This window comes from Phoca vitulina, unplaced genomic scaffold (assembly GCF_004348235.1).
Source record: "Phoca vitulina isolate PV1807 unplaced genomic scaffold, GSC_HSeal_1.0 scaffold9, whole genome shotgun sequence".
NCBI classification, from domain to species: Eukaryota; Metazoa; Chordata; class Mammalia; order Carnivora; family Phocidae; genus Phoca; species Phoca vitulina.
Genome location: NW_022589712.1, coordinates 37131874 through 37154667, shown reverse-complemented (window position 1 = coordinate 37154667; position 22794 = coordinate 37131874). Strand labels below are relative to the sequence as shown.

At 41.0% G+C, this 22794-nt stretch overlaps 1 protein-coding gene across 9 annotated transcripts in view; it reads left to right on the top strand.

Annotated features, from left to right (window-relative positions):
• NCOA7 (nuclear receptor coactivator 7) overlaps positions 1-21646 on the top strand; it is a 153797-nt gene extending 132151 nt beyond the window's left edge. For 7 of the 9 annotated variants that reach the window (XM_032407933.1, XM_032407932.1, XM_032407934.1 and 4 more), the window contains 6 exons: positions 2585-2732; positions 11397-11522; positions 12849-13001; positions 18519-18614; positions 19058-19131; positions 19504-21646. In XM_032407933.1, the coding sequence (XP_032263824.1) occupies positions 2585-2732; positions 11397-11522; positions 12849-13001; positions 18519-18614; positions 19058-19131; positions 19504-19639 (733 nt within the window). In that variant the 3' untranslated portion in view covers positions 19640-21646. Of the gene's footprint in view, positions 1-2584; positions 2733-8910; positions 10111-11396; positions 11523-12848; positions 13002-18518; positions 18615-19057; positions 19132-19503 lie in introns of those variants that run through there. The other 2 variants (XM_032407938.1, XM_032407935.1) reach the window with 2 other exon arrangements.
• Positions 21647-22794: the final 1148 nt, after the last annotated feature.

The following is a 22794-nucleotide window of genomic DNA, read 5'->3' as shown; positions in this document are numbered from 1 at the left end:
TTAAGGAAGACGTCAGTCTTTTTCTCTTAAGGTCTTCAACTGATTGCACAAGGCCCATCCACATTATGGAGGGTAATCTGCTTTACTGAAAGTTTGTTGATTTAAATGTTAATCACATCTAAAAAAAACACCTTCAGAGCAACATCTAGACTAGTGTTTGACCAAAAAATGGCTAAGTTGTTGTCATATAAAATTAACCATCACACCCATGCACAGTTATATCTATATCTGATTTTTCTTTTTTTTTTTAAGATTTTATTTGACAGAGAGAGACACAGCGAGAGAGGGAACACAAGCAGGGGGAGCGGGAGAGGGAAAAGCAGGCTTCCCGCTGAGCAGGGAGCCCGATGCGGGGCTCGATCCCAGGACCCTGGGATCATGACCTGAGCCGAAGGCAGACGCTTAACGACTGAGCCACCAGGCGCCCCTATATCTGATTTTTTTTTAAATAGAAATGGTAACATATCTTACACACTGATACACACCTTATCTTGGATCCAGCTCTCCACGTTTTGAAGGAGTAGGAGTAATCTCCAAGGAAATAACACTTCTCAAGTATATGAAAATTGATAATCCTATATTATGAAAGATATGATTAATATAAAAGGGAAACGAGGGCTTTGAAATACACTTCATAGTGGTTCATGTTTACATTCTGTAAAAGTTCCCACAAACTGGGCGCCTGGGTGGCTCAGTTGGTTAAGCGACTGCCTTCGGCTCAGGTCATGATCCTGGAATCCTGGGATCGAGTCCCGCATCGGGCTCCCTGCTCGGCAGGGAGTCTGCTTCTCCCTCTGACCCTCCTCCCTCTCATGCTCTCTGTCTCTCATTCTCTCTCTCTCAAATAAATAAATAAAATCTTTAAAAAAAAAAAAAAAAAAAAAAGTTCCCACAAACTGACAAGGAAAACACTGACTACAAAGTCACAAGGAGCCCATTCATGAAAGAAAAGCTGCAGCAGGAAGAAAACATGCGAAAATTGTTCAGCACACACTCAAAGAAATGTAACGTGAGTCAGGTAAAACTTAAATATATATTAAACTCTTTTTTTAAAAAAGAGTAAGCAAGAGTGTTAAGAAGCTCTAATGCAAACTGCAGGGCTGGTGTCAGAGTAAACGAGTTGGCCTTTCAAAAGCAACCTGGCAGGATGAACCACAAGCTATAAAATCCTGCCCTCTGGCCCAGTAATCCCTTTTCTGGGAACTAATCTCAAGGAAATAATTCAAAAGATGGTGAAAGGCATAGACCCTGAGGATGTTCACTGTAACATTTGTACAATTGAAGAAATGGGAACAAGCTAAATATCCTGAGGACACAGGAATCCAGGCTATTCATGACTATTACTTTCATGAAATTAGCCATTAAGAATCAGTACAAAGACTAGCAACATGGCAGAGGTGCATAATTTAATGGTACATATCACAAACGATTATCTCTTGGCCCTCATGACAATGAAAATTGTATACATATGGACAAGAACAGATAGGAATATAGAAACCTAAAAACCTTTTGATCCATTGGGATTTCAGAATTGTGGGGGACATTTCTTTTTTGTTTTAGTTCTGTTAATATTTGTCTTCATCCATTTGGGCTGCTATACCAGAATACCATAGACTGAGTGGCTTGCTTATAAACAACAGAGACGTATTCCTCACAGTTCTAAAGGCTGGGAAGTCTAAGATCAAGGTGCTGTCAGATTTGTCTGGCAAAGCCCCACTTCCTTGTTCAGAGATGACTGTCCTTTTACTGTGTCACATGGTGAAAAGGGATTCTTTTATATGGGCACTAATCCCAATAATGAGGGTTCATGACCTAAGCACTTCCCAAAGGTCCTTCGTTGAAATACCATCACATTTTTGGTGAGGTTTCAACATACGAACTTTGGGGGGTGGGTACAAACATTCAAGCTCTGTAGCAACATTGTTATAATATTTTTTACCTAATTATAACTTTTTAAAATGAGCAATAATCTTGGAAATCAGCCATCTCTCTATTGATTAAGTCTGGAGAGATGCTACAGTACCTTTAGATGTTAAATATGTATGAGAGAACAGAGAAATAGGAAGCAAACCACATTCCCATATCAATAAGATTAGGTCTCTTCCTAATATTAGAACAACAACCAGTATTATTTACTTTGTAGTTATTAAAGGTGTTCTGTTGAAATTGTAACAGTGCTTCAACTACATAAAACCCCATTGAAGTATTGTTTATCCTGTCCAACTAAAGGACCAGATCAATCTTTTTTTTTCCCATTGAATACAAGTGCTCAATAAATGAAGACCCAATGAGGAGTATATATTTGGTGTAAATACTTAATTGTGTTTTTCAATTTTATGTCCCATCTCTTGATCTTTCCCTCAGACTGAAAGACAGGTTCTCGGTGTCTGTGGACTTCTGCTTTCACTTTTTGACTTATTTTCCAGATTTGGACTGCACTGGTAGAGACCGTCTTCACAGTGGGAAATTAGTAAGATGGATTTGCCAAGCAGGGAAAAGATGGTTGTGAGCGCTCAAGTCCTTACCTGTGCCTGCCAGGAAAGTGGATTTGGTGTTTAACTCCTATGACGAACGTGTTTTTCAGGGTGGATCACTTGTACACGTTCTTTGTTCAGTGGTCTCCTGACGTCTATGGGAAAGATGCCAAAGAGCAAGGCTTTGTGGTGGTGGAAAAGGAAGAACTGAATATGATCGACAACTTCTTCAGTGAGCCAACCACCAAGAGCTGGGAGGTGAGCACTCAAGAGGGGCTAGACTGTCATGGTCCTTAAGTTATAACATGTAATTAAAGTCTTCTTGGGTCCAGATACCACGAACTTCTTCGCTGGCAAGAAGTTAGATTTCCTGTGCACTTTTGAAGTTATCGGGGAAAATAACTTGATTCCTCTGTCTGAGCTAGTTATATGTGTCAGATAAATGCCGCACTGCCAGGTCATTTCGCTTTTTCTTTTAAAAACTGCTAATGGGTCCCCTTTATATAGAGGATGAAGTTCAGGCTCCTTAATGTGGCCTGGAAAGCCCTTCATAATATTTTTGAGCACTTACCAAGCCCTTCCCATGTCAGGGGCACGATGGATGAGATAAGCAGAATTTAGTATGGATGAATCATTACAGTATAATTGAGATAATTGCCATTGTGGGTGAAGTGCCAAGTGCTATAGGAGCATGGAGCCAGGCCCCTGAATGGAGCCAGCGGGATCAGGGAGAGCTGCCCAGAAGGAGTGATCTGAACGAAGATCAGAAGGGGGACTTTGGGCAGTTGGGGTGGAATGGGACATGGGACATGTTCTGGCCAGAGGAAAGTCTGTGCAGGGGACTGACCCAGGGGAGAAACAGAGTGGGGCATTTGATAGACTAACAGAAGTTCAACGTGGCTGGACCATAGGGCGCAAAGCTGAAGGAGGGGCAAGAAACGAAGCAGGGAAAGGAAGCAAGGATACATCACGAAGGACCTATGAGCCATATGTATCTTCCTAAAGGCAGTGGGAAGGCATTGAACTGTTTTGAGTCTGGAGAAGTATACATGCATATGCATCTCAGACAGCTCTTTGTTGCTGGCAGATGTTCAAGGATTGGAGTTGGACAACACTTGAGTCTCGAAGACCCATTTAGGAGGCGCTTTTGGTCATCAGTGTTGAGAGATAATGGTTGCTGAGAGAGTGGCAGTGGGGAAGGAGAAAATTGAGTGCTTTTGAAAGATAATTAGAAGGTGGAATATACAGGATTTTGTGAGTAATTATATGTGGAAAGTAAGGAACATGTCAAGATTGATTTCTTGGTTTTCAGAGTGGGAACTGGAGGGTAGTGCTACCTGCCCTTCACTGAGATAGGAGAATAGCGAGAGTATTAGATTTAGTAGAAAATGCTCTGCATTCTGGTTTTAATCTAAATTTGAGGTGTCTGTGGAATGTCCAAGAGACAGCTGAGAATAAAACTTAGGAGAAAGATCTGAAGATACGCTTTTGGAAATCATTAGCAAAGTTGAAGTTATGAATGTAGATGAGGTCATCGTAGGAGAGTGTGTACAGTGGGAAGGGAATGGGGCTCAGAACAGAACTCTTAAGGACACTGCATTAAAGGGGCCAAAGGCAGTAGAGACTACAAAGGTGATTGAGAAGCAGCAGCCAGGGAAGGAGGTAGAACAGAAGTAGAGTCATGTCTTAGAAGCCAAGGGAAGAGAATGTTTCAAGAGGGGGATAATGGTCAGAATGACTTACGTTGCAGAGGAGTCAGAAGATAAGAACTGAGGTATGTTTTCTGGATTTAAAACCGAGGTGGTAGTTGGTGACTTTGACAAAAGCAGTTTCATTAAAGTGGTAAGTTCAAAATTTAGATTCCAGGGGTTCAAAGAATGAGTGGGAGGTAAGTAAGTGGAACTAATAGACGTGGGCAAACAACTCAGATTTGGTTCTGGAGAGTAGAAATGAGATGGTAAGCTGGAAGAAGTGAGGTGGAGAATGCTTTTCCTCTCATGAGAGAGACTTTAACCTTTTGGATGAGGTCAGCAGGAACGCCAGAGTAGAAGGTATAGAAGATAAGGGCATGAGGAAGGAAATGATCGGGAGAGCAAATCTCTGAGCAAGGGCAGGGAATGTGGGGGTAGGGATAGGACTGGTCTTAGGTGGCTGGGTAGTAGAAAAGAAAAAAGTGTGTGCAAATAAAATGCAGCTTCAGTGGTGGTAAATTGTGGCATTTTTCATCCAGTGGTTTCCTTGCAGTGGAAGGAGGGGCATCTCCTGAAGTGAAGGAGGAGTTAGAGGAATATGGAGAAGGTAGGAAATAGCAGTTACGGAGGCTAGGAAAAACGCTAACTGAAGACTGTCGTGGGGTGGCTGTCTGGTTTTGAGGGCCACTGGACTTTTCTAGTGGCCCCAGGCGTCAGTGAGGGGTGATTTTCTCCAGCACTCCCAGCCTGGTTTTAGATTCAAGTGGGCAGTGGGATCCTTCCAAGGCTGGAACCTTGCCAGTTTGGGATGAGCAAGGGTAATAAGCCTGCCCCTTAGGTCTGATCCTTTCTGGAATACCAGGTCCTTTTATACATGTGCTTGGACTCACTCTTCCTTTTTTTTTTTTTTTTTTTAAGATTTTGTTTATTTATTTGACACAGAGAGAGACAGCGAGAGAGGGAACACAAACAGGGGGAGTGGGAGAGGGAGAAGCAGGCTTCCCGCCGAGCAGGGAGCCCAATGTGGGGCTCTATCCCAGGACCCTGGGATCATGACCTGAGCCGAAGGCAGACGCTTAACTACTGAGCCACCCAGGTGCCCCCTCACCCTTCCTTTTTTGTCACTCCCTCGTGGCCTGAATGTGCAGCGGACACACACGCAGCTCTCTCTGGCAAACTCCTGCCATCCTTCAAGGACCCGCTCATTTGTCACAGCTGTGGCGCTCTCAGTCCGTTCCCCCTCCTGTCCTCCCACAGCTCATCGTTCATAGCTCTCTCGTGTACTGCCCAACAGTTTACTTGTTTACGTGTCTCCCCACAGTTCACAAAGCTTCTTGTTTGAAACCACTGTTTGAAGATATTTAAGCCTATGAGGCTCTTCCCCCCTTGGCTTTTTCTATCAAATCTGTTTTTTTTTTTTTCCTAGTTTTTGCTCCTGTCTCTGGCCAGTCTTTCCGAGTCGACTTCGCTGGTTCCTTTTCTCATGCTGTTCCCTAGGAGTTTGTCCTTGGCCCCCTTCTCATCTGTTACGTCTTCCTTGGATGAGCTCATCAACTCTTGTGGCTTGTGCTGCTGACCGCCCCCATCTGCCCCCACCACATACCTCCTTCCCCCAGCTGCTACTCTAGAGCTCATAGCTGCCCCACGGGCACTGCTGGAAGTGTCCATGAGGCAGAGGTGGTGTGATACAGGTATTCTGGCCAAGGCACCCAGGAATAGCAAGTCCTGTCCTTACCTCATCAGCTCTCCTCAAGAGGCCCCCACAGGTGAAGCAAAGCCAGGAAATGTACATTTTCTTACTGAGACTGTGGTCTCTTGCTCCAATATGGAGTTCCAGAGAGAAGGGTTAGACTGCCTGGGGGACTTAATCCTTGCCTGATGAGGCCTGAATATCTTGAGCCAAAGCAGCCCCCTTTAAGGGCTATTCTGCCTCTCTCCACTAATCCCATCCTTGAATCTCAGCTCTTGACAACCCCGGCAGTGTGGGGCGGGGGGGCCACACTTAGCAGCACCGGGGGAAAAGGAGCCACAGAGGTACACAGGGAGAGAAAGGTCTGCTCGGTGATCTGGTATGGGCCTGGGCAGTCGGCCCCAGGCCTTCTCAGGCTGAGGAGAATGAAAGAGAGGGCAAATTCCTCTGAGAATACTCTCTAGATCTGTAGTGGAAGAGGAAGAAAAAAAGAAGGGATAGAGAAGGAGGAAGAAATTAGTTGGCCTATTCCAAGCTCCTTGTGCTTGTGGATAACTGGAGAGACAGGTGGCTGGACTGGTCAGGCCACCTTATCTCTGTTTTCTTGCCATATGGCAGAGAGTCCAAAAGTGCAGTGAGTAGAAGAATGCCGGCCGCGATCCCTCCCATGCAGGGGCAAGCTCGCATGCTAGCACTGCCCTAAAGCCAAGCCACTGTAATGGCACTGCTCCTCCTTTATGGGTGGGGAAGGGCACCTTCACTCCCCCCGAAGCTAGCAGGTGTCTGATCCTCAGCATGTCCAAAAAAAAAAACGAATCTTGCCCCCAAACTTGCTTCTTCTCACATATTCCTATCTTAATTAGTGGTGTCCCAAGCTAGAAACCTAGATATCATCCTAGCTTCTTTTCCTTAACCATATCTAGTCAGAGTCTTATTGATTGTGATTTTACATGGTACAGGGACCTCTACTTCCCTCCACCAAGCCTGCCCCAGTCAGCCTATCTCCACCCTTCACTTGGACTTCCAAGGGCACCTCCAGTCTCAGCGCAACCACCAGGCCATTCTCCCATACATAGTGTTTTTAAATAAGCTTTATTTCCTAATTTTACATAAGGAACACCTGCTTATTTTAGGAAATTTGGAAACTACAGAAAAGTACAATGCGGAACGTTTAAAAATAATATGTGACCACACTTAACACTTTTGTACATTTTATTCAATTCCTTTTTTTCTCTTTTATTTTAGGATGTTATCTCGGGGGAGAAGGGTAGGGAGTCTTGCTTTTTATTTTTGTAAAATGCATTCATGCTTTATGTATAGGTTTGTATCTGGCTTTTCTCACCTAACATCTTGTGAGAATTGGATCATCTTAAAGATTTTTAAGCCTCATTTTAATGGGTTGCATAATATTTAAAATCTCAATTATAATTTATTTAACATTTCCTGATTTTTGGCAATCATTGTGTTCAAGTTTTTCACAAGGATGAGATAATCTGCAACTCTTACTATTCTCTTAGTTTCCTAGAAGTGACGTTAGCTGATATAGGGGTACTAACTTTTTTAAGACTCCTGTTTTTTATATATGACAACTTAACTTGCCAGCAATATGAGGAATACCCCTCTTCCTGTGTTTATGCCAGCAGAAAGTATTACTACTATTACTCCTTTCCAAAAAATTTTGCTAATTTGGAAGCTGAGAAACAATATATTTTAATTTTTATTTCCTTGGTTGAGGATAGAATAAATGAAAAAAATATATATGTATGTATGTAAATAGTTTCATCACACTGCATTCTTTATGATTAAAAGATACTAATTTTTGTTTTACTGATTTTTGTTTCCTGTATTTTTAGAAGATTTTATCCATTTATTTGAGAGAGAGAGAGAAAGAGAACAAGCATGGGGAGGGAGAGGGACAAGCCGACTCTGTGCTAGCCTGGAGCCTGACACGGGGCTCCATCTCATGACCCTGAGCCGAAATCAAGAGTCAGTCGCTTAACTGACAGCCACCCAGGCGCCCGTCCTGTATTTTTGACCAATTTTTTTCTAGATGGCTATTTGCCTTTTAATTTTACTTGTGTTTTTTGTTTATGTATTTTTTTCCCTGTAGTGTTTTTAGGTATGGGTGGCCCTGTAGTACCAATCTAAACTCCACTCAGTCTGCAGTTGATTTATTGATACGCGGTAGGTAATACTTTTAATAGTCAATTTTTTCCAGCACTGTTTAATGATTTCTGATGTTTCCTTCATCATATTTAAAGCTCTCATATATGTTCTATGCTATTTTACTTGCTTAATTAACACATGTGAACATATACTCCCATGCTTAACAACACTCAGTGGCTCCCCATTGCCTACAGCTATCATTACGCACTGGCCAATCATCGGAACCACCACTTGGTGAACTTTTTTTTTTTTTTTTAACTGAATCCTAGACCTTCACCACTAAAGACGTTAATTCAGTAGGTCTGGGAGAGGAATGTCAGAATCTGTGTTTTTAAAAGCTCCTAGATGATTTTGAAGAATAGCCGGGTTTTAGAAAAAGTGGCCTCTGGAATGGCATTACTTCTTAATGGCATTACTATTCTTTATTTTCTCCACGTCTGTCCCTCCCCAGCTTCATCTCGACTTCTCTTGCTTTCTGTTCTCAAGCCACAGTGAACCTAGAACACAGCTGTTTTCCTCCTGTGCCCTCCACTTGGACATCTCCCCACACCCCACCTTCCGCTCTCACACTGAAGCCCCATCACCTCTGTATATAAACCCTCGCTGAAAACTCACTGGGTGGCCCCACCCACCTGTGAGCTGCTACTGTTAGCATTTGTATTACGTGGAGTGGCATTCGTTTACTTATAAATGTCTCTAGGACACCTGGGTGGTATAGTTGGTTAAGCATCAGACTGTTGGTTTCAGCTCAGGTCGTGATCTTGGGGTTGTGAGATTGAGCCCCACACTCAGCACGGAGTCTGCTTGGGGCTTTCTCCCTCTTTCTCTGCCCCTCCCAATCATGTTCTCTAAGATAAATACATCTTAAAAAAAAATAAAAATAAATGTCTCTCTGCTGTCTCCTCACTCACTTGAGATTAAGGACTGCTTTGTGTCCCCAAGTCTGGCAAAGTAACTGGCACTTGCCATCACAGAGAAGGCAATCAGTAAACGCAAGCTGTTGTGAAGTGTCAGGTACTAAAGAGAGAATGCTGTCTCACTGGCACAAAATCCAAGTGATTCTGCCCCAGATTGTGTCTTGGTTCTTGCATTGAAAATAAATTCTAGCTGACCTGGGTCTGGTCACTAAGTATCTGCCAGAATTCTCATTAGAACCAACCCTTAGGATGAGCTATGCAATAGCACTCTGACCCCCTCAGCAGTACCTAAGACCATTTTAGATGTGGAAGGGTCACAGAAAGATCACTGAAAATTGATCCAATGGTAATCTACATTTTTTTCCAACCCCTCGTGCCATCTGATCTGGGAAGTAGAGGTGGGCTCATCATGCTTATTAGTCATTAAGGGTAAATGTTCCTTTGCCAGCTATTTTGAAAAACTGAATCTAAAGTAACATTTTTCTCAGCCTCATATAAACCAGATGTTCTCCCATTCTTTTAAGTTCCTCATATCTAACAAACATGATGTGGTATTGAAGTAAAATGCCATTGGCGTAAGTATAATGAACCTACCTTGGGTAAAGGCTCCTTTTATCCTTCCTTCGAGATTCAAACCTATGTCCGGCAACATCCATAAAGTTTAAAATGGAAATTTAGCTTTAGAGAAGGTGCTGAAAAAAACTCTGGAAAGGCAGGGCTAGAAGAGCTAGCTTAGCCAGAGGACAATTAGGAAGGAAAGTATAAGAAGATAAAGGAAAAAAAAAAAACCCCAAACCCCAAACCAATGGAGTTGTGTTGCAGTTAGGAAACTACCGGTTCAAAGGTGAAAGTGTCATTTTACAGCCTCACAGCTCTGCCTGACAGGAAATGTGTGTTTGCTCTAAATCCTAATTTGGGTGTGTTCCTGTAGAAATGTTGAACCCTCTCCTGAGGGAAACAGAAACTCAATTATGCAGGAAACTAGATACAGCAAAAACAGTTGTAGCTCAGCGTGGCTGGAAGCAACAGTGTGTGGCGGCAGAGGAAAACGCTGTTTCTCATTAGAGAGCAAGCGGACAGTTCTCCCTCCCATCAGGATGAGAATCCGAAGGTTGCCCTTGGACATTCAGATTTTCTATTGCGCCAGACCAGACCAAGAGCCTTTTGTGAAGGTATGTTGGAGTCCCTGAGAGCTAATAAGGTGCCGGTGCATCCTCAGAGATCCACCCCTTGCTATGTTTCAAAATGCCTTCTAATGAGAAAGGATGTGCTGACATTTCAACCGAAGCAGGTGTTTTATTTGTTTGGGAGATGGATAAGATGTGGCTTGTCCCTTCTTTTTGGAGTAAAAATCCATATTTTAGTTTTTCATTCCATAGCCCTATTTGTACCTCTGTTAAATGTAGAGTTCACTAAAAACATGTGCTTTATTTAATACATTTAAAATGCTGCATTTGTGATTCTTTGCCAGGGTTTTAGGTAAAGCCCCCATGAGAAGATAATAAAACTTAGTAGTTTATTTCCTAACCAAAAATCTGGCTCAGCCGGTGGCAGGTACTTTATATTTGTCACTGTGCCTATTGGAAATCGAGCGGTGTGTCATCTGGCAACTTTCACTAGATGTAACGTAAATGCTTTTTCTCTATAATGCAAACGTCACTGATACTAGTACCGAGGTATTTTGCTGAATTAGTTACTATATCATTCAATTTCAAAATCATTTAGTGATTTATCCAGACGTTAGGAGGGACAAAAAATAGATTTTTAAGTTGAAATTGACTTTGGTTGTTCATAAGCATAGTTAACAATGAAGTAATAAATGTGCACAAAGTCCTGTTTCTCAGTTTTGAAAGGTTATTTTGATGGTTTCTGATTGTACAAAAAGAAATGTAACCTAATTGTAATTTAGCCTAAAGCTTTGTCTTTCTTTGTATTGGTGCTTCTGGTGGATGTTAGCATTTGCTAGTTCTATCAGGGTTTGGTGCTTTGTGCCATAGCTTTGAGAGAAAACATTAGAGGATTCTTGATTAAACAAACTATCCTTATCTTCCCAATTTCCCTATTTATAGAAGACTTACAGAATGATTGCTGATTAGTCCCTTAACAATTCAAATTTAGATGCAGGCTAAAAGAGAATAATTTAGGGCATTTCAAGGGTATAAGTCACCTGTGGAGTTACACATAATAATTCACACTCAGTGAGCACTCAGCAGCAGCAGAAGAGGAAAACCTGTGACTTTAATTTGTACATAGTAAGTGTCTCCGTTGTACTGTGTTAGATTCTGCGTTTATTCAAAATTGTAGCTGCAATTAGCCCTTTTCCCAGAGTTCTGGTTCAATTTCTGTCCTACTGCTAAAACTCCACCTGTTACAGGCAGGTGTGTACCTGAGGTCGTTTTTAGTAAGCGAAGGAAAAGCGAATATATCAGGTTTGGGGGGCTTCTCTTCTCCATTTCAGATCATCACCGTTGAGGAGGCAAAGCGCAGGAAGAGCACCTGCAGTTACTATGAAGACGATGACGAGGTGGCCCTGCCAATCCTGCAGCCCCTCAGTGCACTCCTGGAGAACATGCACATAGAGCAGGTGGGCTCTCCCTGGGGACTTAGGATGGGGGTCTTCCAGGCCTTAATAAAGAAGCATTTCCCATCCCTGCATTTGCTTTTCTCACGGGGTGAAGGTAGAGCCAAGTTTTAAAAGAAGAACACCAGCAGCCTAACCAACACCAGTGTCCTTTCTCCTCTTCTGAGGAGAAGAGGTCACCTTCTTGGGAGTTTGGGGGCTTGGCCAGAAACTATATCCATCTCCTAAGTCTGAATGAAAAGCCCTTCTTGTCTTCAACACAGTTTTTAAATTGTCCTACCATAGTCTTCATGCATATTCCTAACACTTAAAAAAGGATCCAAATTTATCCTAGTGATTATTACAGAGTTCCAATAGTTTTAACTTATTGGGCTAAATAAAAGTTATATAGCAAATACACTTTACTAGCTTTACGAAAACTACCAACCCCTAGGAGTAGTTTTCCTTTTTCTGTGATTTCCTTTGTTCACTTTGTATTTTCTGAAAATCTGTTACTTCAATTTTATGAAAAACTATGGTGTGCTGTATTTGAACTTTAGTAAGGAATCTCTTGCATTTCTCCCATAAGTCAACTTAGAAACCTGAATTTCGGAGACCTTAAAAGAATCAAGTTCAGCTCCCTCAGTTTGCAAATGAGTCTGTAAAGGCCCAGGAAAGCCAAGAGACTTGACCAAGCAGTTACAGAAATGGTTCATGCTGATACTACAACTGATACTAAGCATTCTGAAGACTTAAGTACTTCATAGCCTCCTTTGTTAGTATTTTTGAAGAGACACGCATTATTGGTATTTATGGCAGCCAAATTTAAGCTAACTGTTAATGTAGGTGAAAGAGGCAGCAAGATGAATACAGACTACATTTGACTACTAGCATAAAACACCTGTGTTTTCTTCTTCTCACTTCTGTGGGAGCTGCAGCTAGTCGTCAGTAGCAGCTCTGAGCCTATGAGCATTTAGAACGAACAACTGGAGAACCGTGAACTGTTTGGTGAAGGGCAGGTCGAAGTGTAAAAGGGAGAGCATGTGTCTAATTCATATCAAGCTAGGTGCTGTGTCTTCAAATGTATAGTTGCCTAGTGACCCCTCATTCAGGTCCCTGAGAGGGAATGTATGCTCTCGGTGGCATCCCTGCCAAGACAGCACCACCAAAGCAGTGATTTTTCCCTTCTCTTTCCTGGTTTATAGTTACAAATATTTGTCAGAGTAAAAGGGAGCAACATGTGAGTAAATATGCTTTTTGAGTTTGAGCCTCGGGTACTTGCTTTGTGCTACAAGCTTATCAGATCCATGGGCGGACTGCATACATACATCTCCATCTTTGGATTTGCAGCTGGCCCGACGCCTCCCAGCAAGGGTACAGGGGTATCCGTGGAGACTCGCCTATAGCACATTAGAGCATGGGACCAGTTTGAAAACTCTCTATCGGAAGTCAGCGTCGCTAGACAGTCCTGTCCTGTTGGTCATCAAAGATATGGATAATCAGGTGAGGCTTGTTCCGCTCACAGAAAACATTTTTTGGTGAAGATTTTCAAACTTAACACAGTCGTAGAGAGACCAGTGTAAGAACTCCCCATCATCCAGATTTTACAGTTAGCAGGATTTTGCCACATATGCTTCATCAGTCTTTCTTTGTTGGTTTTTCTTTGCTGGAGTATTTTGAAGTAAATCCCAATTACTATGTCATTTCACCCCTACATACTTCCGAATGCATCTCTAGAAGAATATGGAGTGTATTTCCAAATACAGTCACAGACGGGAATTTTTTTTCCTGTGCTCACTGTATAGTAGGAAATTCTGCAACCTAAAGCTGGAAAAGTTGGACAAAAGTCAAGTCTGGATTGGGAGATAGTGCAGAAAGAAGTTCCAGTGCCATACCAGAACTCTTTCCAGGGAGCTGAAGTGGTGCCCACAAACCTTGTCTGCATGGTTGCTCAGATGGAGAGCCAGTCAGGGCTGTGGTGTGTTGTACCTGAAGGACCCAATTGTTATGAAATAGCAAGGAATGTTCTGTACCATTGCTCATTGCCCTTTCGCCTGTGCTAAAGGAGAATGGAGGCAGTGGTGAATTCCAGATGTTACCCCCATGTCCCCTCACCAGTACTTCTCTCAGTCAGCTTGGGTGTGAGTGGAATCTGTGCAGTTTTCTTTCATATACTACCCACTCCGGTTTTTGCTCCACAAAAGGAAGACATCTTTCAAGTCTGCTATTTATTCATTCCAGTTTGACCTGTGTTATATCAAGAAGAAATTCCTTTACATTTTTAAGATGTAGATGTTATTCTTTTCTCTTTCTGGCATTGAAGCAGGTTTTGTTCAACAGCCTTTCATTTATTCATATGTTCAGAAAATGTACGAGTGCCTGTTATATGTGGGGCACTATTAAGCATTGGGAGCTTGCTGTGAAGCTATATAATTGCGTTCATTTTAGGGAAATAGATCTTTGTTATCATAATTTGTCTTGGGAGAAATTAGAGAGATGGGGGTACTGGAGGCATCGTCTGTCTCCACTGTGATCTTTCCTGGGACTTTATGGCTGGGTTATTATAGATAAAGAATTGTGGGGAGTAGTTTAGCTATTATCACTGTTACTATTATTATTTCTTGATTGATGACATTTTATTTAATCGTTAAAAATTAAAATAACAGTTTAAAATGGAATTACATAGGGATTTAATGAAATGTTTGAAAAGTTGGATGTTACGTTTTAGAGGAGCTATGGCTAGATGGTTTTAGACCACACACAAACCCTCACCATAAGTATAGATTAGTTCTCCTACAAATTTACCAAAAGATACCAAGTTTGTTGGGGAACGTGTTGGCAGCACAGAGCAGGGATGCAGCACAGCTTCACCAAGCTTCCCATCAGCAGGTATATAAATAAGGCCTCTACCTGAAGGCTACACTATTCCTCAGGAGGTGCAGTCTTACTGGATCTGGTGCCCTCCAGGTACTTGTGTTGATGAAGACACCTGAATACTAACTCTGCTCTCCACACCCGTTTACCCCCAAGGCAGGAATGTGGCTTTGCTGTGTTTGAGAACATGATAGAACAACACCTGTAAATTTATCTGGGAATAAATTATATAAAATTCTAATTTAAAAGAATTATACATGCAGCATGGCAGCAAAGGGAGCTCTGCAGAATCGATAATCAGTGAAACAACCATAACTGGTAGAAATTATAAAAAACAACAGTCACTTCGAGTCTCTAAAAATTGCTATGATATACCCTCGAGGGGCAGGTCCCTAGCACTTCTTACCCCCTACCCAAGATCTGTGTTTCGGAGGCTAAATTCCAGCTAAGGATGGCTTAGAAGTAGAGGATTATTTTCTTCGACCTAACCTCTGTTCCTAGGGGAGATGCCCTACCTTAGGCATGGTAGAATAAGAGAGTATCTAAAGCCCTTGCCACAGCTCTTAGAGCAGAAGTTCTTTGCCAGGTGAGGCAAGCCAAGACCACCAGCTACTTCCCCTACCTGCCACCCTGCTCATAAAATACGTGTTCCTCTGAGGGAAGCAGGCCACTATCCAGCCCCCAGCTCCACAGCAGAGCCCCTGGCTCCCAGCTCTGGGAGAAGAGGCAGATCGTAAGACCTAGAGCTCTGCTAACCTCCTCCCATGGACACACCAAGGTTACAATGGTAGAACAGTTCTCTCTGAAAAAGACCTGAAGACTAACAAAACGGATCTTCTATAACACAGGACAGGAAAAAAAAAAAAAAAGAAAAAAGAAAAAAAGCCACATCAAGATGGGTAGGAGGGGCGGAAAAGCGGTCTTGACAGGACTCCACCCCATCCCCCTAGTGACCCACAAGAGGGAGAGAGATCACAAAACATGCAGCTCCTCTCTGAGCAGTGAGGGGTTCAAGTCCCACATTGAGCACGCCAGCCTATGGGCCTGTGCCAGGAAGGCAAGCCCCCAGAACAGCTGTCTTCGACAACTAATTTCTGGGAGAGCATGAGGGCTGTAGGAAAGGGAAATTCCACAGTTGAAGGGCTCACACACAGACTTACTTGCGCTGAGTCTCAACACAGAGGCAGTAGCTTGAGAAGCACCTGGGCTGCAGGTGAGGGAGATTTGTTGACTAGTTTTAGAGAGTATACCAGAGGGGCAGGGGTCTGATGGAGATCTCTCTGGGAATAGAGACACTGGAGGGTGCCAATTTTTTTTTTTTTTAATGCTACTTCCTTGTTAGCATGGTGCTGGGGGGTGCCATTTTTGGTGCTCTCAATTTCCCTTGCTAGTGCCACAAGCTCACTCCATATTCCTCTGTGGCCCCACCCCACCAGGCCAGCCCAGTGCTCATCCATCTTGGCCTCCACCCTGCCAGACCAGGCACTCAGGCTGGCCCCAGCTCTGTGCTCATCCACCACAGCTGCTCCAGACATAGCACACAGACTTTCCCCAGCCATGCACTCATCCACTTGTCCACTGTGGCTCCCACCAGCCCCCTTGCACATGCTCCCCCATCCTGTACTTATCTACCATAACCCCCGCCCTGTCAGACACAGTGGTTGAACTTGCCCTGGCCTAGCCCCTGTCCACAGCATATCTAAAAACAAAACAAAACAAAACAAAACAAAACCCTAAAAAGGACATAGAGCTCTGAAGCTGTCCCCAAATGAACTGACTTTATTTAGAAGTTCAAGCCAAAGGGTACTCTAGAAAATGATGAAAATTTTGGTGGTAAACAATTAAGAGGAGGCTGTTAACTGCATGAAGACAACAAGCTAAACTGAGGACCATCTAGTTTACTAGAGAGAACCAGGAAAAGAGATAGCTAAAGGAGGACCTTCCTGGAGTTAGGATAAACTTCATAAACTGGCCAAAGAAACTACCCCTGCAGAGGGGCCCAATTTTAGTCAAATTAGACTGTGGAGTAATTTATACCACAAAGCATTGTGGAAAATAGCAAAATTCAGGCAATTGATAGAGTCTGATTTATACTAACTTAATTCCAGTGAGGTACAGAAATGTTACTTCGATATTGCTCAATTACATTTTCCCATTTTTGTGGTGATTTTGTTACACATATTACACTGATGTATATCAAAAACCCAATGATAAATTGTGCATTAAGGAGGGCACTTGATGGAATGAGCACTGGTTATTATATGCAACTGATGAATCATTAAATTCTACCTCTGAAACTAATAATATGCTGTATCTTAATTAAATTGAATTTAAATAAATAAATTTTTAAAAATAAAAAGATTACTACTTCATGTAATTTTTTCTACTAAAGAAGCTGAGAGAAGAGAGGAGAGCAAATATACATTTATACGTTTTGTTATATTAACCTTTCTTTTTTTTTTTTTTTACCACTTTTGGTTGTCTCAACTTTTTTTTCCCCATGGATTCCTTTGTTGTGTTATTGGCAAATATATTAAATTTTTAATATCATTATATACATATCTATAAAATTTCTTTCAAAATAAGTGAATAGAAAAGAGAAAATGGACATTTTCTTACATAACCACAATGTTATGTACCTAACAAAATTAACAGTAATTTCTTAGTTATCATCCAATCCCTAATCCTTAAATAGATTTCCATGATTGCTGAGAAGATTTTAGCTAGGAAAGAATATATTTAGAATCATGAGAGGGTGAGCGTAGGGTGGCTTTTCCTATTCATTGATCAGAAAAGGACCCACTTTCTTCCACCTATGGCCATTGCCCTTCTTGTCCTATTTTAAGCACATGCTTTTAAAAGTAGATGCCTATCACAGTGTTTTTTTTTTTTATTGAAAGATCACCAAAAGAAGGAAAATGGATTTTTGATGTTTTTGTTACTGTTTTGTTTTTGTTTGTTTTTAGCAGCTCTAGAGAAAGGCTTTAGTAGCAGGAAGTATGAAGAACATTATTAGAGTTTCTAGACTTCTACCCTACCTAATTTTTAGTATTTTAAGTTGCCAGGAACTAAGTGTAATTGGTGAAGAAGAGATTCCACATTGATTATAACCCAATTAAAATAATTTTCAGAAGTTATGACATTTTTCAGATAACCTCCATTTAAAGCAGTGTTTCTCCAGTGGGTTTCCGAAGTAGAAGGTATATCAGAATCACTTAGGGATGTTTTCAAAATATGTATGTTCACTCTTGCCATCTCTTACCCTTGCAAGCACTGATCAGGATCTGAGCAGAAAGATAGGAAGCTAGGACAGTGAGAAAAAAATAGAAAAATTATTAGTTCAAATACATCTAAATCACCCTTAAGGTCCATAGTATTATGGGATTTTTTTTTTTTTTTTCTTAGAAGCCATTTCGAGCTAAGAGATATTAGATCATTCATGTTAAGGACACAGTGTTAATAAGCATATTGAGAACTCATTTTTATATATCGAAAGAGAAAAATTGATTTTCTCTGGGGGCCTGTCTGGCCATGACTCCACTTATAAAACACATAAGACACATGATTTTGTTCTTTCAACCACTCACTTCTGTGTGCAAGATGCATCTTGTTGTTTAATGTTCCCAGTATGTCATCTGTATTCACTAAAGGAAATTTGACCCCATAGTGGACTTCAGAAGTGTCTTAAAATTGGAACAATTGCTGGCCTTTGACAAATACATTCTCTGAACCACTTGAGTTCCAATTAGAACTAGAGATATTTTACTTATCTGTTTGTTGGTAGTCTTTTTAATTTAAGAGCTCTAATTTAGTAATGGTCTTTGCTGAAAGAGGTTTAATGATATCTCAAAACAGGATTGTGTTAGAATATTTCAGAAAGCCATTCTTTGGGAGGCCATTCTTTGAAAGAAGATAATGTTTCGAGGCGCCTGGGTGGCTCAGTCGTTGAGTGTGTACCTTCGGCTCAGGTCATGGTCCCAGGGTCCTGGGATGGAGCCCCACATCGGGCTCCCTGCTCAGCGGGGAGTCTGCTTCTCCCTCTCCCACTCCCCCTGCTTGTGTTCTCTCGCTCGCTATCTCTGTCAAATAAATAAAATCTTAAAAAAAAAAAAAAAAAAAGATAATGTTTCTATGTTCTTTTGACAGATTTTTGGAGCATATGCAACTCATCCTTTCAAGTTCAGTGACCACTATTATGGCACAGGCGAAACTTTTCTGTACACATTTAGCCCCAATTTCAAGGTACCGAAATGGGAGAAATACCCGATTTCCCAGTGTTGCAGTGTCAGCAGTGAGGGTGGGGGTGGGGGCGGGGGACTGTCTTTGGAGCAGCAGCTGTTCCATAACCTCATCTGGACTCACTGTAGCCTGGGTCTGCCCTTCATGGCTGCAGCACACAAACTGCTTGGAGGGTCTTTCCTTGGGCCTTTAAAACTGCTTTTTTGTGCGTTCTGGGATCGAGGGAGGCATGATAGGAGGTCAGAGCCAACATGTGCTTGAGAGGTCTTTCCTACTTTATAACCCCTTTGAAGATCTCATCCTGGTATCAGAAAGGTCTGGCAATCAGGAGCTTCCTCAACCAAGGGGTAGTTTCCTTCCACACACAGGTACTACGCTAATAACTCCCTCTTCGCTGATTCTCCAGATTCGGATGTCTGTTCTCTCTCTTGTGTTTCTACCCTAAGGTCTTTAAGTGGAGTGGAGAAAACTCATACTTTATCAATGGAGACATAAGTTCTTTGGAACTTGGTGGTGGAGGGTAAGATTTTTGTTTTTATTAATTTACTGCCTGACCTGTGAGAGTCTGTTTTGACCCAGGTAACCAAAACCTTGTATCAGGTGATTTTAGCTAGGCCATGTGCTTAATTAGGACAGTGGCCTAACACATGGCCCTAAGAGTCAAAGATAAAATGGTTTATTTATGTGTCTAAAGGAGGGACTACTATCATTTGTCTTTTGGGAAAGATGAGTCATTTAAATGGAATAAAGGAAATGTATGCGTTGTTTTCCAAGCAGTTTAGGGTTTTGTCTGTTGGTAGCATAAAGGAAAGAAGATGGGGCAAGGGAGGGCAGAAAGTGTGCCACATGAGATTGAAGTGTTTTTACCTTTTTGTATTTGTGATCTTTTCAGGGGACGATTTGGTTTATGGCTAGATGCTGATTTATACCATGGACGGAGCAACTCTTGCAGCACTTTCAATAACGATATCCTTTCCAAAAAGGAAGACTTCATAGTTCAGGACCTCGAGGTATGGACATTTGAGTGAAACTCACTCAGACTGCCTTAAAATACCACATTAAAAAGATCGGGTTCCATCAGCCCTCCTAAAGCTGGCTTCCTGGAAGACACAGCCCCGGCCCTGACTGCCTCATCCCACCATACTGCTTTCTTTCCGCCAACGTCTTAGAGCATGGCCACACCGCAGAGGGATTCTGAAAGGGACATGTGGAGGGCAGACAACGAAGAAAGAGAGTTGAAGTCCGGAGTGTTGAAAGACTTTATACTCCCATTTCCTTCAAATCTATACAGTGAGGAATCAGAATATTTATAGATGTATGAGTTGAATGCAATTTTTATTTTTGGTAACTGTGAAAAAAAATATACTGTGGAAATACATACATGCCTTGTGTATTTATCAACATAATTTTCATTACCAAAATGTACAGCATAATATTGTTTGCCATGGAAAAGCTTAGTCTCATTTAGAAAAATTGAAAGTGCTCGGCACTTAAAGGGAATATATGATTTTTTAAAAAATTGTCTTATTTATTATTTCTAGTATATTGTCTAAAATTTGTTGGCAGTTTTTTCTTTTAATGTGTCAAATCTTGAAATAAATGTATACATTTTGTGCTATGTTTTGGCAACAAACCCATTTGATTTATATAGTTTTATATTGAATTTTTTTTTTTTTGGCCCTGATTGTTTAGGGTGAAAGGTCTTAAGCATATATATATATATATATATATATATATATATATATACACACATATATACACACACACACATAATTCTGAAATTTTAAAAACTCATTACCAATGTTTATTGATTTGACTATTGTAGGCCAGCTTTCCATTTAGTCATTAAAAAAGGAACATTTTTACTTACTCTGAACATAATTGTGTAAAGAAGAAGCCATTTCTCACAGTCATAAGTTGGTATTTACAAAAATGGATACCTTTCTGAATCCAGACTTAGAACAAACCCTGCTTTTGAAAACAAAATGTTTTGTTTCTTACAAAATCATGTGTGTTAATAACAAAAACTTTATTTTCGTAGTGCTTTGTGCATAATTTTCCCCAGGTTCTTAAATTAATGAACAGGCCTCTATTTTAAAAGAAACTGAATGTTTTAATTTCTGCATATTTTATATCAAATGAAAAATGTCAAATTAGCCCAACTGTCTTGGTTTCTAGACTCTTGAGAAAAAGCAATGCAAAGAAGTGCATTCATACCAAAATTGGAATAAAAAAAGTAAAACCTATTTTTTAACATCAACCCATTTTCATATCATAAAATACTTTGTTAAAAATGATAATAAAGCCTTGTTAAAAATTAAACAATATTACTGATTGCCAAACTTTTATGAAAACCAAAGACTGATAACGGAAAAAGTTTTCAAATAACAGCCAAAGCTGAGAAGTGGTCTGTCATAAATTACATCCCCAGTGATCTCTGAAAGGAAAAATTAATAACAAGTAGCATTTATATACCTGCATTTAAAAAACATAAAACCGCCTTTAGAATGTTAGCCTTAAGCTGGCAGAATATTTCCTTTATTCTCTTATTTTAGGATATTTATGAAAGAGAACAAATTGCCAAGTGGCCTCCTGTCAGATCAGCAACTATTTTACTCACATTCCATGCAAGTTTAAATGAATTCTGTTAAATCTTAAATATGTAGCCTGGGTGTGCTTTCACCCAAGTTCTCCTATTGAGAACTCTTGATTAACAACATATTGACAGTTTAACCTTAACCTGCTCATTAAATGATGTGTTGGTGTGAGAGATCAGGAATGTCTCATGATGATCAAGTTTAGCATTTATGCCATGTGCAACCATATGCTATTAATGAACAAAATGGTCATTTTGCATATAGTTCATGCCTACCTAGTTTAGTCCATGATATTATACTTGTGAGAGCATATCCAGATGCTGTGTTCTCTATTTAAAACAGTATTGTCCAATCAGAAATGTGTGGCCCTTCATTTATGGATATTGAGTATATGTAATGCAGTGCTAGCCCAATATTTTCAATAAAGGAATTTATGCATCCAGTGTGATTTTCTTTCCCGAGGATTAATTCAACAGGTATTTATTGGATGCTAGAGGTTCTCCTTGTGTGAGAGGATGATGAACTATGCAGAATTAAACAAGCTCCAGTGTTCATGTTTTTATTGCTGCCTTGGAAAGCCCTTTTTTCTTCCCAGTAGCCACCCTCTTATTCTCTCAGTCAGTTCATGAAAACTCCTGTTAGTTCCTAGAGCCAGTTTCTCTGTTCTTAATCTTCTAGCTGTTCTTTGAATAGTGACCTCCTCTTTTTAACATCTCTCTTGATCTACTTCCCTAATATCCATGAAGGATCTTACCATCTCATCAGTTTTTTTGATCCCAGGCATGCTGTCTTCTAGGCCCTAAAGATGAAGACCTCAAACACTGCTTCTCAATTCCTCAGTTTATGAGACTACATCAAAATGCTAGGGTGGGAGGGGGCAACCTAATGGCTCACCAGACTCTGTTGAAAATGATTTAGATATATCCCCATGCTACAAGTCACCAGGAACATCCTGATGAGCGTGAGAAGTATTATTGCCCTTCATTTGTTCCTTTCCTTAATTACTTCTGAACTTTTAAAGGCATGTGAAACAAGACTAGTAAAAGAACTACTTTCCTGTTGAGGAAGGCACTGAGAGTCCCTTAAGATAGGGAAGCTAAGATTCATATTCTTTTTAGGGTGTCTAACTTATTTCTACCAACATAATCAGATAAGAAAGGTAAGGCGGTCTAAACCAAAGGCAGTTCCAGAAATTCTAGGTCAGTTATATTCACCCCTTATACAAATATCAGAAATACTTCTGACCACTTCCTTCTGCCCAATTGGGTCACATACTTTTTCTCATTCAGAGGAAATCCTAACCTCAGAGCATCACATCCTCTGCTCCTACCTCCTTGCCTGTGACTATTATCCATAGTGATCCCCTAACAGAAGTGTCTTTACTGAGAAAATTAGGCTTTATAATTCACACCAAAATCTAAGGTCTTACTGTCTTACTGCCTGCCTTGCTATTTCAAATCTAGTGATTCAGAATAAAAACTAGATAGGGCCTCCGTGGTTTCTTCAAGGCACCAAAATGGTGTTTCTTGATAGAATATCTTTGAGGACCTATTGTTTATTTTCTAGATCAGTGCTGCTCAATAGAA